At 43.8% G+C, this 18,725-nt stretch overlaps 1 protein-coding gene across 1 annotated transcript; it reads right to left on the reverse strand.

Moving 5' to 3' along the window:
* Positions 1–216: 216 nt before the first annotated feature.
* ARL8B (ADP ribosylation factor like GTPase 8B) lies at positions 217–18,216 on the reverse strand. The gene is made up of 7 exons (XM_054837732.1): positions 17,897–18,216; positions 8,518–8,598; positions 7,801–7,874; positions 7,282–7,375; positions 6,592–6,659; positions 6,288–6,358; positions 217–4,836 (listed from the first exon to the last, which is right to left on the reverse strand). The coding sequence occupies exons 1-7, from the start codon at positions 18,017–18,019 to the stop codon at positions 4,787–4,789; spliced, it is 561 nt and encodes a 186-aa protein (XP_054693707.1). The 5' UTR covers positions 18,020–18,216; the 3' UTR covers positions 217–4,786.
* Positions 18,217–18,725: the final 509 nt, after the last annotated feature.

The raw sequence follows: 18,725 nt of genomic DNA on the forward strand, positions 1-18,725 counted from the left end.
CTGGTGCCACCTACTCTTCATGGTCAGAGGAGTGCTTCAAGGAGTCAGCCTGTTTGTTCCTCTCACAGATGATCTAAAGAATTAAATCATAGCACAGAAGTGTTTAGTTTAGCTTGAGTGTAACAATGTTTCCCACAGTTTGGTAATAAGGGCTTCTTACATATTTCTAACAATATCAAAAGCAGCTGTACTACTACAGATGAATATGCCAAAGAATGGTTTTCAACAACACTTTATTGAAGCACTTCAAAACGGTCACAATGATAGATGTTGCCTTTAACAGAATAAAACCTGTACTGTCATAATTAAAAGGCACTAATCCTGGCACAAAGGTCTACTTACCCACCTTCCACTGTGACAGAAAAAAAAACATCAAATATTTTACTTCTCCTTTAAAAGAGTATGTGCATACCCCCTTGACTGCCATTCCATCTTTATCATTTCAGTGACATGTAAAAGAACCCACCCCCCCCCGATGTTTCACCAAGGCATACTTTAACGTTCAGCATCGGTACTCCTAAAGCTGTAGACTACTCATTGAAGGTTTACGGTTTAGTGAGACAAGTCCTTCCACACTCATGTTTTGGGAATAAAAGTCCTGAAGCACAGACTAGTCTCGGGCATTCACACATGACTTCTTTAACACGATTCATTGCTTTGCTGCTCCTGTGATCAGCAATGCACCGCTCTCAGCAAGACAGCTCAAGTAACCTGATTTAGACGCCCTATTCAGAATTCACATGGCTCTCTCTAGTCAGGGTCAGTGCAAAAGCAAGCCAGCATGGAGCAGCGCTGGGGCATGCTACCAGGAGGGAGCACATTTCTTTCACATTCAGTAAACACGCACAAAGCAAATCACAACATGCTAGTGCACAGCCACAGTAACTATAAAATTAAGCATTAGAAAAGTTAAAAGCTTGATAATCCAGCTAAGTCATACTTCAAGTTATTATAGATCCCTGCACAACATTCCTATTCATTTAACCAGAGAGACTGTTTAAGGCATTTTCTTTGGCCTCCTTTCTTCTACCAGAAAGTGAAGATTATGCAGTTGTATGTCAGCATCCAAAAAGGACCATCTTCCCAACCTGCTTCCATAAAGATGCAAAGAGAAAGCACACATTGGTAAGAAACTAGATTATTAGTTCCACAGACCACAAAACAGCTCCACATTGTGGATTTTTCATGTTGCCAAGTGGTAGTACAGAATTGCTCTGTGCAGCTGCTAGGACACTCAGCTGTACTCGGGGCGATGATGAGAATTACGCTGCACTGTAATTGCACTTAAGAAACCACCATCTACACTTGAGTTCATAGGACTTTAATGCTCCAAGGAAAACTTTCACACAGCGCGGTGCTGTGGCTGTACGCACAAACGTTTCTTCCTAGTCTAGTCTAGAGACGCACTGTTTTATGATCAGTAAGAGTGATCACTTGTATGGAGCAAAACCGACAGCAAGTTCAGCAGACAAGACTGCTAATGCCTACCTTAGGTTCCACACCTTTACTAGAACAGAAAAGGTCTGACCTTGGACTTCACTGTGCCAGGTGAGCAAGTAGTTTTTTCAGTCCAAGGCTGAAAGGTGGCAAGAACAGCCTCACCTCTGGAAAGACTTACTACACATCCCTTCTGTTTCAAAATGAAGGTAGTTGGGAAGTTAATCAAGCCCTCAAAAAGAAAAGTGTAATCCTCTGCACCGGATTCAAATAGTGTCTTCAAGGTCTACATTTCCGCCATGTGAGTAACTAAAGGCATCTGGAAGAACCATACAAGGATGGCTGTGAAAACCTAGGTGGAGTCATCTCGGGAAGTAATGCAAATGTACTTTAAGAGTACACACATCACAGGTGGCCAGCGTACCTCTCCTTGCCAGTTACATTTAGAAGTAGAAACTCTTACTTAAACACCACATCAAGCAAGCAGCTGTTGGCCAAGTTCACACCACAGCTGATTTAAGTCATTAGTACTGGTATCAGACCAACCAGGGTGACAAATCTTACAGCAGCAACACTGTTTTCAGGTTTTGCATCAAGTGGCATTTTGCTTTGAATGCTAACTACAGGTAGCTTGTTTTGCATGCAGGAAACCCCATCAACTGAAGAAATATGCACATGATCTTTTACTCAACAGTTCATTAGTCCTTCCCACCAGCCGAGTTACACCTGAAGGATGCTAAGTGACCAGTACTCAGGCCTAAAAACTAACCTGCTACAGCTCAGTCAGTCTGAAAGCTTACATGGAGACAGGCCGTGAAGAGAAGACATGCAATTTGTTACCGTTACTTGGAAGATGTTGACATACGGTCCTGTAAGTTAATTGGTGACCCAAGAGAAATTAATGCAGCAAAGTATTTGGGAAGAACAGTCAGCATAACTTCATACTACAATCACGACAAAGATTTTGTTCAAGACCTCAGTCAAGGAAAGCCTCACTTTCCAATGAGATATGAACCTTTACACTTTAATTGGCAGTGAATGATCAGGCACTGCCTAGATCTGACACTTGTGCTAGAAAAGCAAAGGTTTTACTCTAGGCTTGACAACAAGAAACAAGCTTGTAGACACATGCATTTTTCTCCTGAAAACAGAGCTCCAGAAGGCCGCCCCTACTCAAGACCCTTCAGCTGCCCAGTGCTTTTCATAAACATAAAAAAGCACCAAAGTCTGCTGAGAGCGACTAGCTAAGCTTGCTCGTGTAAACTGAGAAAGCCCCAGGCCTGGAAGGTAGTTTTATAGGCATTTCACTTGAATAGTTGAAGCACAGAACATGAAGAAGCTCAGGTATTTACCGAGCCTTCTTCCTACACTGTAATCTTGTGGGAGAGGAGACGGATATCCCATAACATATTTCCATGAGTTAAGCCACATCAACTCAAGTCAGTTAAGTGTCAATACAACCCTCAAAACATAAGTTTATTGAATAAAGCTGAAGAGCAGTAAACCAACATATGCATCCACCTAAATAAAAAAATTCACGTATTTACAAAGTTCAGTAATTGTATAAGTTGTTCACATGCAGAGAGTAATGCACAGGTTAACAATTGGTAGTGTTTGGATGCCATAAACGCTGAAAGCAGTGAAGTATATAAACACCAAACACATCAAGTTTAGCTATAGGCCAGTTAACTAAACAGTGACCTGGTCCCCCACAAAGATTCACACATTCTAGTTTATTTTCCTTATTTAGGCACAAGCAAGTTTGCTAAATAAAAGTAACTGTAGCAGTTCCTGGTGAACTAGGGACTACAGTAGCAAGTTAATATACCCTCTCCTCTACAGCACCAGAGTATGAATTAACTGAAATCATGCTTCAGAGAACTGAAAGGGGACAAAAAGTTAAAATGCAAGTTCAGACCGAATGCAGGCAGCACGTAGTGTCTGTGCAACAGCGCGATAGTTGGTACAGAACAGTAAGGCCATGGCAGTCTAAGTTAAAACTGGCTTGTCGTAACTGATATGGACTACACGGTGTTTCCAACCAAAGGCTCTGACACAATGCAAACTACATTTAGGTGAAGAATCACACACAGTGTGAGGCAACACAAGCAGGTGTACGATGTATTTGCATACACTAGTAAGCTACACTGACATTACTGTATGAACAAACCAGTCTTAAGTCTGTTCCTTTAAATATACTGAAGTCATTGAGAAAGTAAAGCTACAAAAACATTACAATCTTTAGTTTGTACATACTTCCCTATACTGTAGGAGCTAGTCAAGAAACAGGATCGATTCATTGGCTCTCTTGTGCTTTGACACAGTAGAACATTTCATCTTGCAACTTACAGACTTTGCACATGGTTACATCAAGAAAGCAGGCAGGTCTAGAGTTGTCACAATAGCCTAGATATTCCATAGCACCAGGTGAAACTGTGCCCAGCCATTTCATGAGCAGGAGAGACACTAGACAATTACATAGATATTGTGCTAAAGGTCGACTGACTCTATACAAAAACACCAGTAACTTAAGTGTCATGCAGCTGCTCAGAATGTGTGTTCTGGTTTCAGATAGAGACCACTAGTATCTGTAGATAGAAAAATGTATTTGAACAAAGTCTGATGTTCCTAGCAATTTGTTTTCATGCTGGAATACTCCAATTTTTGTAAGCTTGACAAAACAGTCCATCCCCATCCCCCGCACAAATGTTAAACAGAAGCAACAAAATGATTTTAAACAGTTGACTCTTTCCTAATTCATCATGAGAGTTTTCTTTTTCAAGTGACAGGGTAAGATCTCAGCTGTAGATTAGTGATGCTGATCTATGCCTTGTGCTCCCCTCTGCAAACAGTTTCCATTTCTCTGCTTACATACACACATCACATGCATTTGTGAGATAAATCAGTATCCCACAACTCACGCTTAAATGTTTTCTAACTACTGTATGTGGCATCTTACAGAATCTTAATGCTGTCAAGCATCAGCATCTTCAAGCCACTAAACACTAGAAATAAAACACTTGCTGAAAATCATATAAAAACCTGGCCCTGAAAAACCAGAACAGAGTGTACCATCATAGTTAACATGGTAGAGAGATTTTTTTTTAAAAAGCCCCCCCACAACCCACCCACCACAGATGGTTGTAAAATAAATATTTGTGCTGACTTTATCATGACAACTCTAGTTGTTTTGTGACAGAATAGGAATACAAGTCTTCAGCAGTGCACATGAGAAATGAACCGTGAAAAGGCAGATTCTTGATACAGGATTTTTGGGTAATATCTCATTATGGAGGGAAGTGGACAATTGAGATTATGGCCAACTGGTACTGGAGATTCCAGGAAGACTTCAGCTTCTTCTAGATTTTGAATGCTGAATAAGCCACTGAAGCGTGATATCTAAAGAGAGAAAGAGAAGTTCAGTTCCGTATTCAAGTGTCTATTTGTATAACTGGCAGGGCTTTGGTATGCCAGTGTCCTCAAATACATGACAGCAATATCCAGCCCCTCTCTAGAGGATGGTCCAAGACAGATCAACAGAAGGATTTTTTTTGAATGCTTGCTGTCAGTGCTTTGGTCCTATAACTGCCCAGCATCCTTTAAGTAACTTTTCAAGGAATTGCCCCAGTCATCCTGGTTCCTCAGTCAACTACACCTCTAGGAAAAAGACATCCTTTAATCTGATACTTTGCTATGGCTCACATAATTAGTTTCAGATCAACATTTGTCTATTTAGCCAGTCTGCCTCTCCTCACTGGTGAGAACAAAGTCAGTTTAGCCCTACAGTACAAGGCATCAGGCTGCCCCATGCTTCAAAGTGGGTCTCCCAAGGAAGTGACATGCACTAGCGTCACACCAGCCCAATGCTTCCAGCAGCACCTTCCCTATAGCATCAGTGGTGCTCAGCTGTGCTGTGAGCCTTGTGCAGGAGACAGGATAAGAAGGGAGTATCTGCTCCTCCTAGCCACCATGTTCGAATCTTTTACTGATGGTAAGGTGACAGGGGCTTCTTGGATAAGAAGCCAGAAGAGTTCCACAGGCTGTTCATTCTTCTTGGTAAGAAGTTGAGTCCTTAATAAAAGCAGTCCTAGTATCCTCTATAGCTTCTTCCTGTGACCACCAACCTCCAGTTTCCCCCATCAGTAAACTCACGTCAGCTTGCCAATGAAGCAATGTTAATCTCACAGCAGCCACAAGAAGGCATCAGGAGAGGGATGGCCAGCATTGTTAAGTACTGTGTTTTCATTCAGTTGCAAATACTCAGTTTACTTACAACATAGTGGCAAGACCTTGGTATTAAACAGTAGCAGGGTTTCTGCCTTTGAACTCCAGAAATTCTAAAGCAATTGATGTCAGCACCAGAAAAATCTACTGTTTGGCTGCATGGCATAGTGACTAGCACAGGCCACAAGATGAAGCGCTTTGATAAGACAGCAAGGGAATATGATTATTTCAAGGGAGTAACTGTTGAGGAAAAACTTGCTGCAAGTATTTGCTAGCCTGATGAAGTGAGGCAGAGTTGAGAGTACCAGATAGAAGTATAAAATCATGTAGGCCAAGCTAATAGTGAGACTAGTCAGCTATTTTCTGCCAACTAAAGAAAGGCAGCAGATTTCACAGGAGACTGACATGTGTTTTGATAACTACAACCCTTACACAACTTTAATACCAGTCAAGCTTCCTCACTGCCATCAGGAGTTATACCTAATTTAACCAGTGAGCTTACACACTGTTCTTTGATTTGTTACCAGTTTCCTGAAGCCAGGAAGCTTGTGTTTAAGAAGTTACAATCCCCCAATCCATCCTCCAACAGCACTTCATAAAGCTTAGCATTTTAAGTGAATAGTTACCTATATTATCTTTCTCTTTGCACGAAATTGAGTAGCAGCAGATTTCTCTGTCCTGAATAGCAGCAAGGTTCCTATGAAAGACAGAACATTTCAACATTCACTTCACTTATAACAAGGACTCTTATACTGAGAATCTAAACTGTTCCACTTCTTCTCCACATAACTTGTTTCTGTGCAATGTTTTGGCTACCTCCCATTGCTTGGTTTTCAACTTATACATGCAAGCTTCTTGATCTAACAACCCTATATGGACATTAATTCACTTATTGAGTAAAGTAGCCTTTCTTAGAAGAGTTAGACTTACATTTTTTCAATTAGCTGTTTCTCATCCAAAGCATTAGGAAGGTCTCTCTTATTTCCAAGTACTAGAACCTGAAATCCAGAGCAGAAGGAAATGGTTGCAGCTTTGCTTTTTAAAAACAACACAAACCCCCCAAAACCCCAAAACCAACACAAGCAACCCACAAACAACAAACTTCAGGGGAGTCTGACAAGCAGTTTGCACTAGGCTATTAAATCTAACTGAATGAGACATTCACTATTAAACCAGATCAAGAAGGAAGATTGACCTAGTCACAGGGAAAGAGGGGGTACAAATAAGCAAGCATGAGAACACATCAGCTGATAAAACTGAGAACAATCAACTTTCAGCTGAAAATTCCCCAAACTTACTCTATACTTCTGTACTACAGTCTGGTTAACCTGTACTATAGTAGACTCTAGAAGAGAGCACAAACTCATACTGTGGAATACTCTAAACCATTGTTCCAATCTTTTTTTTTTTGTGGACACTGAACAAGAATAAGATCACTGAAGGATTGACTGAGTTCAACAATTTGATTTAAGGCACTAGAGGCAGGTATTGTTCATGCTTAATCAGTAAGGTTAGGCCTTACATGTGAGTTAAGAGTTCAAGTTGGACTTCAGAGTTGCTGAAGTTATGCACATTCACTCCTCAAGCAAGTTTAATACTGTGTAAGGCAATACTACTTACAGGGATCCCTTGTAACTGTGGCTTATCTAGAAGATTGTGCAGCTCATTTCGAGAGGCTTCTATTTTTTCACGATCTGCAGCATCTACCATGTAGCTTTAAAGAGAATTTAAGGTTAGGTCAGCGAGACTGAACTACTTCAGAAACAGCAGCGTTTCCTTTACACTGTCAGTTTTGAGCACATTCAACAAGGCTTTAAACAAAGCTCAGTCTTCTGAGCAAAGAATTTGGTTCTTTTTTAAAAGTTCTCTAAGATCAGAGAACATGAAAGATTCTTTCAGTTAGATAGCACTGCCACCCAGTTCAGATAGGATGTAGTTAGTACTTCAGATCAGACACTGATAAGAAAATAACCCATCTTGAGCCCTAAACTTAAGGGTAAAAAAAGGTCAATACAGTTGCAGTTCAGTTTCAAAATTAAAACGAGTACTACAGAGTCAAGCATGCACTGTTAGAAAGGCTACACACAGAAGAGAAGCAAATCTGCAGTTAAGTACTAGCTGAAGGAAGATGACACTTACACAATAGCATTAACTCCTCTGCAATATCGCTCCCACATGCTTCGGAATCGTGGTTGCCCTCCTATATCCCAAATCTTAAGGCAAGGGAAAAAAGACAATTTAGCCATGCACTATGTTTAAATGTGTCACACAAAGATAAGACAAGAAATCAAACCCCAGTTTTTCCTTTCTCCTTAGGCCAGCTGCATGACCTCTCACATATTAGAACAGAAATAATCCCTCGTACAGCTGCTCAAAACTTGCAGGCCCAATAGCATAAGATACAAACTAGAGCATCTCACACCAGATGCAAGAACACACTTGTGTGCTAAGTTTACATACTGCAGTATACAAGAAAATAAAGTAAGATACATTGACTTAAAACTTTGCTTTTGATGTAAGGTTTCCCTTAAGCAATGTTGATGAGCAGAAGAGGAGGATCTCTTGGCCCTAAACATGTGAAAATTAACTCAGATTAAAGCCAGACAGCATTATCACAACATTGTTTTAACTATTCCATGAACCTGGAAATCACACCCAGGTTCTCATTTAAGAAACCCCATAAATAAACCTAAGTGTATTCTTAAAGCTATTTGACCGATTTAGCTGAGCCTCTGCAGTTTCCTGTATTTGTCCCAACGGTGGAAGCAAACCAGAGCAAACATACAAATTTTAAACTAGAAGCTGAAGACAACCTTGCATGGGTTTAACAAGAGGCAGTCATTAATGGTGACATACCTTTATTGTAACATTACCCTTCGTAACTTTTCTCATGTTGAAGCCCACAGTAGGAATCATATCTTCACTGAATTGACCTGACTGGAAAAAAAGGAAGTTAAATTTAGTGCTTATCTGATGCAGCTAGTTTACATAGTAAAATATCATAAGCTTTTCCTAACCATTTGCCTTCCAAACAAAGGTTTTATAGTCAAGAAGTCATAGATGTTATATTAATGAGTACTGAAGCTTGTGTGAAGTCAGTCATTTTTTACAAGCACTTACATAACTTTTCAAGCCTTGAAACAGTCAGGGGAGCAAAGTTACTCGGGCAGAAGTGTTTTGCATAGCTGAACAGATGGACAGCCAGGACAAGTATAGGAAAAGAGCCATTCACCTACTTCTGCTGCAGCCATGTTCTGTACGTCAGGATCTCCTAGTTACCTGGAAGCTAGAAATATCCAGAAGATTTTTCCTCTGATGCAAGCTACTCTATGGACAGCATTTACAGTAATAAATCACTCTTGTGGAGTACGCCTCCAACCCACAGGTTAACTCCCTGAGGAGTTTTAAAAGGCTGGAAAGTGGAAGGACCTGACAGGTCTGCTTCCTGCTAGGCTACACAGCATCCAACTTGTTCAGCAGCGGAAGAGGCAATCGAAATGCAACCGGAGAGGATTTCAGCCTGTTTCCACCAGAAGTTCAGCATCATTTTAAGCTCTGACATAACTGCTACAAAACAGTGTCATGTTAGAGAGGTTCGTTCTCTAGTGGCAGATGTTTTTATCTGTAACAGCTTGAAAGCCAAGTTCACAGCTATGTCCTGTAGCTAACCCAGGAGCCATAACAAGCATTATCAACAGGAGTACAGATTTCTCCCATGCTCCCTTGGCTATTTGGCAGAAAGGGAATCTCAGCCACAGTAGTCATTACGTATCTACAGCCATTATGTGTAATAAAAACAGACAGTCAACTAGATTTGGAAAAAAGGTCGACTCAAATGCATCCAGTTGTCTAATTAGGGTTCAATATCATAGCAGCAGAAAGTCTGCTTCTCTCCTCTGAAGTTGCACAGAGAAGCTAGTCTGAGTTAAAAGCCCTTTAGGATCCCTGAAGCAAACATCACATTGCCCTACAGAGTTAGGGCCCAACTGCTCACAAGCTGGAAGTAGTACCTAGGTCTGCTTTGAGTACATGCTGTTCAGAGTTTGCAACCAGAAGACGAGCAGCTTGTAGTACCAATGCTTTGTCATTCACTTCTATGTCTAGAACACCACACTTTCTTCAGTTTGTTTCCCCAATTTCACCCCCTAAAAACCCTGTGATTTTCCACTAGCAAACCAAAGTGGCAAGCCTCACACAATACAGACTCCTGTATAATGCTGATAAATATCAGAAGTCAACTGAAAACACAGAGATAATAGCAGTCTCATTTGGGCTTATTTGGCCAAGTCCTTCGGCTAAATGGCACATAGATCTTGCTGTTGACCTCCAAAACAGAAACACATCCAGAGCTTGGATTTGAAGCCAGCAGTCCCCTGAACAGGTGGTAATTTTTCACATTTAAGATCTGCTGTTCAGTGCATGGCTACACAGACTAACAGTCTCTTAAAAGGAGTAAAAAAAAAGTCTTGGATCCAAGGAATGCAACAGTAAAAACAGTGATGACCTGAAAAATGGACAGCTTAAACCTCATTTGGCAGGTGTTTGGCGTTCTCATTTGAAAGAACTTCCAATCATTTAAGTTATGCAGAAGAGGATGTATCAATCTCACACAGCACTGTTTCAGCAACCTCACTAATCATTCTGCTAACTTAGCAAGGTAGGTGCAGGACCTGAACGCCTGCTCATTAGCTTCCCGTTCCTGCCCTGGAAGCCCAGTGCATGAGTTGTCCACCTCAGCCAGTTTCATGATGTGTGGCTCAGCAGCAGATGGTTAACCATGCTTTCCAGGCCAGATGCAGTTCAGTGCAGTTCATAAAGCATGCACTGTCAATCTTGCCTTTGAAGGGTCAGCTTGCCACGGTTGCTCAAGAACCACTGCATTCCTGCCTCTCCAGTCGCACCCTACACCCACATCTGCTAACCAAACATCTCCCAAGCACTCCCTGAACTTCCATCTCTGTGCTACTTCGTATTACCCCATATGCTGTCAGCTGTTCCCACTTAGATACTTCCAGATTCTTCACTTAAGAGCTGTTCCTATCAACAGTTCATGCTTTCTCGCCATTCTTTTAGGATACAGATTCCTTCGGATGGGAGCAGCGCCTCATTTGCCATGTGTTTAACGTAATGTTGAAGAAATCACTGTGATCCACCACAAGGAAGCTTTTACAGAATCCTCAGAAATGCTGCTGCACCTTATACTACTTTCCAGGTACTCTCTACCCATGCTACACATCCAGGTGGCATAAAACACTGAAAAACTACTCTAGGGAGTTGCTCAGTTACAACTTGAGTTTCAGCTTTCTGTACTCTGCTTTGAGGTGAGACAAACCAGCACTACCCAACATACTTTCTGATGTGTCAGAAACAGAAGGAAAGGGTAGGAGGTGCCTCCACTGAGCTGCCTCCAACACACAAGCATGTCCTTTCTCTCTATAGGAAGGCTGGTGGCTCTGGATTCTGAGGTGAGGCACCTTTGAGAAGCACACCTGACTGCAGGTTGATCAACTCAGATCTTCAATCGAAAGACCTTACTCTGATATAAGTGTGGGTGTTCCTCTGTTCACAGTTAGTGTACCTAATGAAAGCTACTGGCAGTCATCTTTTAAGACAGGTCAAAAAATGGTTAAAACGATTGTAATGAACTGTGCTAGCAGGCAGTGATCTCCTTTGATAGGTTCTGCGATGGTCTCCAACTGTCTTGGCCCAGAAACAGTTCTCTAAACCCAGAATTTAGAGTGCTTTTGTTTACTACCTCTGCAGAGGAAGAAAGGCGGGAATTCAGCTGCCTCTTAGAGTACTCATATGCAAAAGCTATTCACATAGCAGAACAAAAAGAATATGCTTTTATTAGTAGGCAGTTCTGTTTGAATCAGATTTCCCTGTCCCCCATAGAGCAGATTACTCAGTCCTATCACTGTGTGTTCACAATACAATGCTTTCTCCTTCTAAAATAGGCATCAGCTTTAAAACAAGTTTGATAAGCACAGAAATACTTTCAATTCCCAATCTGAAAGTGCTTGGCTGTTGTCATACACATTAGCATTGCTCAAACACTCATCAAGGACAGCGAAACTAGTTGCTTACAAATCTAGCATCTGTTTTCAGCAGTTGCAAGCATTCCAATAGGCAGACACTGTACTTCATCCAGGCCTCCTTGAAGATCAGTCTTGTGTACTAGAAGTGATTACGAATTAAGCCATTAACTCTGAGATCATACAGACCATACAGCAGTAATACAAACAGTTTGCTGAAGGTCACAAAACAAAGTTAACTCTAGCCCCTATGTGAAAGATAAGAAAGAGGGAGACTAAACAGACCAAAGTTCAGAGACCACATACAGAAAGAACCTGTGGGACTAGTCTCTAAGCCTCCTGGTTTAAGAGATATTCCCCTTTCAATACTCCAAGCTCCTGGAGAACCCAAGCATTGTCATTTTAGTGTAACATGAACCCATTTACCTGCTTGAGTACTTATGTTAGATAAGGATTATTCAGAGGAGCAAAACTGCTTCCAGATTGAACTCGGTCCCTGCACTGTATTCCAGTACTGTAGGACTACAGGGCAGACACCCACCTGCATGAATCCGTTTGGGTTCAGCACACCTCCTGTCTAGTATTAGCACCAAATCTTGAACAGACTGTACCATTTATCCATTGCACTCTCCACCTCACTACCAGATCCAAGTCTGGCCCACCTGTTACACACCAGCTATCACTAGCTTTAGCATGTGCTCTGAAACACCACCATACAAGCCGAAGCAGAGCCACATTCACAAGCATGCTTTTGGCCTGTAACTCTGGCAGACCGCCTCTCCGGGTCTGCACCCGCTCCCTCAGCCCCCCAACAGGCCAGGGGCAGCTTTGCCAGCCAGCACCCGCACAAGTCTTGCCTCAGGAACATGCCAGCAGTGTGCCAGTTATGGGTACGCTTCATTCCCACAGGGTAGGATCAGAAGACTTTGGACAAGTGTTTAACTTACCATCACCTAACATGCCAGAAGTGTACAAAGGATACAAGTTTAGTCTTTTTTAATACATAGTTAATATTAAAACAAGCTGCTTACCAAACCTACCATTTCCAGCTGTCTTGAGTAAAAAAGCCATCCCAAAACAAACCACACTGGCTACTTCATCTGTCTCTCCATAGCCATAAGCCACAGCCAGAAGACTGCCAAGTTCCAGGGAGTTATGCCTACCAGACTGTCAGCATCAAGCCCTAAGCAGCTTGATCAAGTAATTGAGTGTAAGACTGGAATTCCTGCTTCCTGCATCTTCCTTAAAAATTCATTTCAATACATTAAAGGAACCATTAAAGGCAGAACTCAGACTGCAGCAGTAGAACTGGCATTGCCGCCTCTTTCTTTCCAGCCAGAGCAGTAGCTCTCTCGTGCTGGCACTGGAAAGCACGCTGCCTACAATGGTCTGTCCACATGGTCTTCAACCACCAGTTCACAGCTACCAGATTCTGATTCCACACCCTGCACAAGAAGATTCTTTATATCAACAGAAAAGGCCAGGGTAGCCTTTAGTTTGCATCTCATAAAGCTAACATGATTCATTACTGTTACAGGACAAATTTCTTCATATAGGCTTTGCTACTACACAAAGATTTTTTTATCATCTTTACTCATCATACTTTTCATCCATCCAGAAGAGATCACAAACAGGCTTAGCCAACTAGGAGACAACATCATTGGAGTATGGATTCCAAGCAGGACACTCCCAATCCACCTGAACCAGCACAAAAGCCCCGCTGTTCATTCCTGACTATCTTTCTATTCACACTAAGAAAAACATCACATCTCTCAGAAATCTCTTCTTAACAAAAAAAAAGCAGAGTCATTTCAGCATTACATAAAGCTACCCCTACACTAAGCCTCCTCTGCAACATTCATAGCCTCGACCAAGAAGTGATGGACAAATCAATTCTCTAGTTTCTGTAGTCCAGCTTCCTTCTTGAAATACTTCGGTGTTTCAGCTACTTGTTGTGATCACATTCAGAAGCCTGAACACTAGTTTAGAAGCTTCAATCCTTGTGATCTAACAGTCCCTTGAAAGGCTTTACAACAGCAGTTCTATGAATGATTGCTGCAGAAAGCAAAATAGCAGTATCTGACAAGAAAACACATTTTTATTCCCCCAACCCTTACTTCAACTGGATATTTAAAAGGACATGGACTGTTTATCATGCAACTACCACACAGCAGTAAAACAAGACCTAAAAAGGCATATTTCTATCTAGCAGTCAGTCAGGTAAGAGCTTAGGACATTTCATGCCTCTGACAGTCACGAAAGCATCTTTTTCCAGGTGCTTAAAGAGTGCTATTCAGGAACTTAGGACCACGATGGAGAAAGTAGATTCCAATTTCAATCACCTGTTTCAGACCATGTGGGGTATAGCAAGCAGGACCTCAAAGAAAGAGTATTAACTGGAGTATGAGTCACCTCATATTAGCTTTATTACCCAACGAAGTGAGGCAATCCATTTAAAGAGACTTCTGCGATTAAGAAACAGTTCACTTAAAAACATATCAACCTTCTTTCTCGCTTAACTATTATGTGTATGAAGTGTCAACGTACGCTATTTATGACCTACTTGGGTGTTTCAGAAGGCACTAAAGTAGCAGCGAAGCTCTTTAGAGCCATCTCTTTCCACACTTCTCCTGTGTGGCTTAAGTCAAAGTTACTTATAATAGTCCTGAGGACTGAAGGAAGCCACAGCTCCCAACTGGCCAAAGGAATCTTTAGTTGAGAGGCACTGCAAAAATTGCCTCTCTCTCTGGAAACCAAGACCTCACTCAAAGGCTTGTCAGATATTCCAAAGTTAAAAACCAAACCACACTAATTCAGGCTTTGACACAAATCCTAAAAAGGAATCTTATTTATCTTATCACCACAAACAGAACAGGTTGAGTTTAGCTCTTAAACCTGACAACTGTATCAGGAAAGTCTGCCTGCCTCCCACCCCTGCAGTTCCCCTCTCCTGCCCGCTGAGGATCAGGCTATCAAGCTTCAGCATTCCAGTGCCAAACGCCTGGATCAAGGATCAATCTACTGGGCTCCAAGCAAGACTTCACAATAGGAAATGCCGCTCTTCCACGAATTACTTTTCTAAAACCGAACAAGTGCCCCATTATTCACCAGCATGCACTGCCCGCAGCCTGGAAGCAGAGTCAGTTTACTTGAGTCATGTTTCAGTTGCATCAGATGGCTGTGGAGCGGAGCTGCCGCTCGTACCTCCCCACACCAGCATGGCGGGGACTGCACACTTTGACAGCAAGTCTGATGAAAGCCTGTTCACAGACACTAACTGCAGAGATGCAAACGATAGAAGATCCTGCAGACTCCAGTAAATAATGGGCATTTCAAGCCCTCAGATAAGAAGCTAACAATTCAAGATGTGATACTGGGATGACATGCAGTTTCTCTAAATAAGAGCCATAGGCCATCTACATTATGGAAATTAGGACCAGGAAGAAATTATATCCTCCCTTGTGAGCAAGTTTACTCACGCACAGGGAAAACTTATGCTTAATATCTAATTAGAGACAGTGACTAATACGGAGCCTTAGCAAAGCAGAAGCTGCATTCATTGTATCCAGCTAAGGATATTCACTGCTAAAGTTGGTTTTTAAACCTTTTAGTCAAACTAAGTTCAGTCTGATTACTTAGTGTAGTGCTTGCTTGCACTGGAGGAATAAATATGGTCCAAACCAGCTACCAATCTACAAAAAGATTATTCTAGAACTGGATTGTCTGCCTTTCATGGCCCTTCCATTCCAGCAGCAGTCCAGTGTTGTATCAGGCCTCCTGTGTAATTGGCTTGAGTTTCTCCCCTAGTTACACATGCCTGATTTGATTGGCACAGATTACATTACAGATTTTTATTAGATTAAAGTCACTGCTGTCAAGAGATTGGTAACAGCCCTTTGTTAGACAAAATGCAACCTTATAGACCATACCAAGTTCCTGCTATGCAATCCAGCTTTTAGAGCCATTCTGTAGGACTAGCATCTTGCTGTGTCATTCCCTTCATTTTAGTTTTAAGGAATCCCAATGCTTGATAGCTACATCCATCCCAACCATTGACTGGCCTGCAGAGGCCAGTTATTCTTTTCCAGCACTCATTTCCAAACGCATACTCTGAATTACAGTCAGTCAAGGAAGCACTAACAAGAAGTTAGCTCTTCGTGCCATAGTCAGCACTACTCCTTCTGTAAGAAGCAATATTGCACTGATAACTGAAGCTCACACTATTATTTTTTTCAAACCAATAACAAAAACCTGAGCAAGTCCCCTCACTCTGTTTTTTTGTAAAGAGTCACCAGATTTCCTAATTAAAAACTTCAGGCATGTGACTTGCTGCTTCCAAACCTAAACCAGCTAACTAGGCTGTGTCATTATGCATAACAACTTCCTTATTTCACTCAGTTTTGCAAGGCTATTTGAATGACACTTACTCAGATAAATGTCTAGGCGTGATCCTAACGTGTGGTTGAAACCTTGCAAGATTCAACCCCTAGCAAAGCAAGCTGGAAACAGATGTCAGCTTTACTTCGGAGTACTTCTACCATTTGAGACAACTTAGATGGACTAAACTAATGCACAACTACTACAACAACTCTGTACTCTGTACTACTGCTCATATCTGCAGTACAGATTCACAGATGAGATGTGCTGCTGGTACTATGCAGACAGAACAGCAAAGCAGTACTTTGTTAAGTGTCATCACCATCCAGGACTCCAGAAGACAAAAAAATCTGCAGAGTAACCTCAGCGCTCAAAGTTGCATGAACACACCAATCAGTATCAGCTCAGCGGCCATAAAGTGAGGTTGTTCAACAATTTCAGAGTTTCATTTTTAGAAATCCAAGCCCAGAAGTAGTGGCAGCCACCACTGTGCATGAAAGAAAAGGCTTCTGGCATTCTCAGGTTAGCTCAGCAACTTCCACCTAACATAATTAGGCAGAGGAAGAGTTACCTTCTATGAGGGCAGACCCATTTCTCAGAACTATCATGTAGCCCACTGAGTGCTGGCATCCTCAACTACACAGGAGCTTGGTTACGTTTTGACAGCTAGTCACAGTAACAAGGATTACATATAAATGCAAGAGAATAAGAGCCCTTTTCCTATCCAGTAACTCACTTAACTGACAAATACATACATTCATAAAAATACTCAGTAATATTAAGGAGATAGCCTCCAAAAAAAAAGTTGAAGGTCTGAGGTTGAAGACATCAGCTTTCTCATTCTAGGTGCAGACTCAAGTCAGTCACACTCCCTGCAAAACCAAAAGGTATCCCAGTTGCCCATTTCGGTCTCCCTACAAGGGCTTCCAAATTCCAGCTTCTCTCTTTGAATGTTTTCTGCCACATGCATCCACAGAACAGGACACTAGCAAAGCTGAATAAGCCATTTAAGCAAGCCACTCTATCTTGTTCAACAATGGAAAAGCTTAATGTAGGAGGATTCCCACACCCTTCCTTCATCTGCTCCAGGCAGATCACCAGATAAGTAGGCCCAAGTTCAGCAGTCTACTGCTGTTAGGCTTGGAAGTTGGACTTCTTAGCGCATACCTTAAGAGAAAATGGATTATTCAGTACAGGTTTCAGCAGTCAGGATAAGCAAAAATCTGAGAAAAGAACCATGAGCGGGAAACATTTAAATCATTTACTGAGGAGCACTGAAAAAGAGTCAAATGGGAGGAAGCAGCCGAAGACGCTCTTCACATTATGCTACAGTGAGCCCAGGCATACTACTGCGTTCACCAAAACGGGCCTCCGGAGCACACCGCAGAGCTGTGCTCTGACACGGCTATCGGTGACTCCGCGGGCCCCATTACGCACGAAGGTTTACGGAGGCAGCACGGTATCACGGCTGTACGCGGCGGCTCGGCCACCTCCTCTGCGAGCCTGCCCAGCAAGGGCAGACATGCCCGCTCCCCACGGCGGGCGGCCCAGCCGAGCAGCTTCACCCGCAGCTCAGCGCAGCGTGCGAGACACGACCGTGAGCCAGGGCCAGCCCAGGCCCAGCCACCGGCTGCTGAGCGCGGGGCCGGACACCAGGCCGCTACCGGCCCGGCTCGGCCGCAGCCCCCTCCTGCCGGGCCCGTACAGGCCGCGGCGCCCCCTCAGCACCGCGCGGCTCCCCCGGAACCCCTCCCGGGCCCCGCCGCCGCTCCCCGCCGCGGCCTGCCCCTCGGCCTGCCCCCGGCCCGGCGCGGCCCACTCACCGCGATGACGTTGACGAAGGTGGTCTTGCCCGAGTACTGCAGCCCCACCAGGGTGAGCTCCATCTCCTCCTTCCAGAAGAGGGAGCGGAACCAGTCCAGCAGCCGGGAGAGCAGCGCCAGCATGGCGGCGGCGGGCGGGCCGGGGGCACTGGCAGGCTCGGCCCGGGCACTGGCGGCGGCGGCGGCGGCTGTCGGACACCCGCACGCTCCCACACGGCCCGGCTCGCCCCCGCGCCACGGTCATATGACGCCTCGGCACGGCCCGCGAGGCGCACCAAGAGACGCCGCGCCGCCGCCGGACCCCCGCGCCGCCCCGCACCGCCCCCTGTCGGCAGCCGCCCGCGCCGCGCCCGGGGAGGACCGGCGGAGGCGGGAGGGCGGGGAGGAGGCGGGGCCGCGCCGCGAGGGGCGGGGCGTCTGCCGCGAGCCCAGAGCCCCGCCATCTTGGGCGGGTGCAGGCGTTGGGGGTGTTCGTCTGCTCAGCCCCGCCGGCCTGGCTGGGAGCGGGGCGTCCGCTCAGCCCCCCCCTCGGCCTGGGCTGTTCCCGCGTTCTGAGAGCTGCTCTCCTGCCTTCAGAGGCACTGAGCTGGAACCTGGCCTGCAGCAAGTCCTGGGCTTGCAGAGGGCTAGGGATTAAGAAATACTGACCAGAATATCTTCACGTGACAAAGGCAGAGTATTTTTTAAGCGAGTGAAATAGCTCATAAAACCTCGTGTGTGCTCTTAGAACTTACAAAAACTAAGGGTCAGCCCACGTGACCTGTTGTTCCCAGCTATTCTCACGTAACTGGCCGTTCTCTAGAAGCTTTTGCCAAGAACCCGCAGCTCG

This window comes from Grus americana, chromosome 11 (assembly GCF_028858705.1).
Source record: "Grus americana isolate bGruAme1 chromosome 11, bGruAme1.mat, whole genome shotgun sequence".
Lineage (NCBI taxonomy): Eukaryota > Metazoa > Chordata > Aves > Gruiformes > Gruidae > Grus > Grus americana.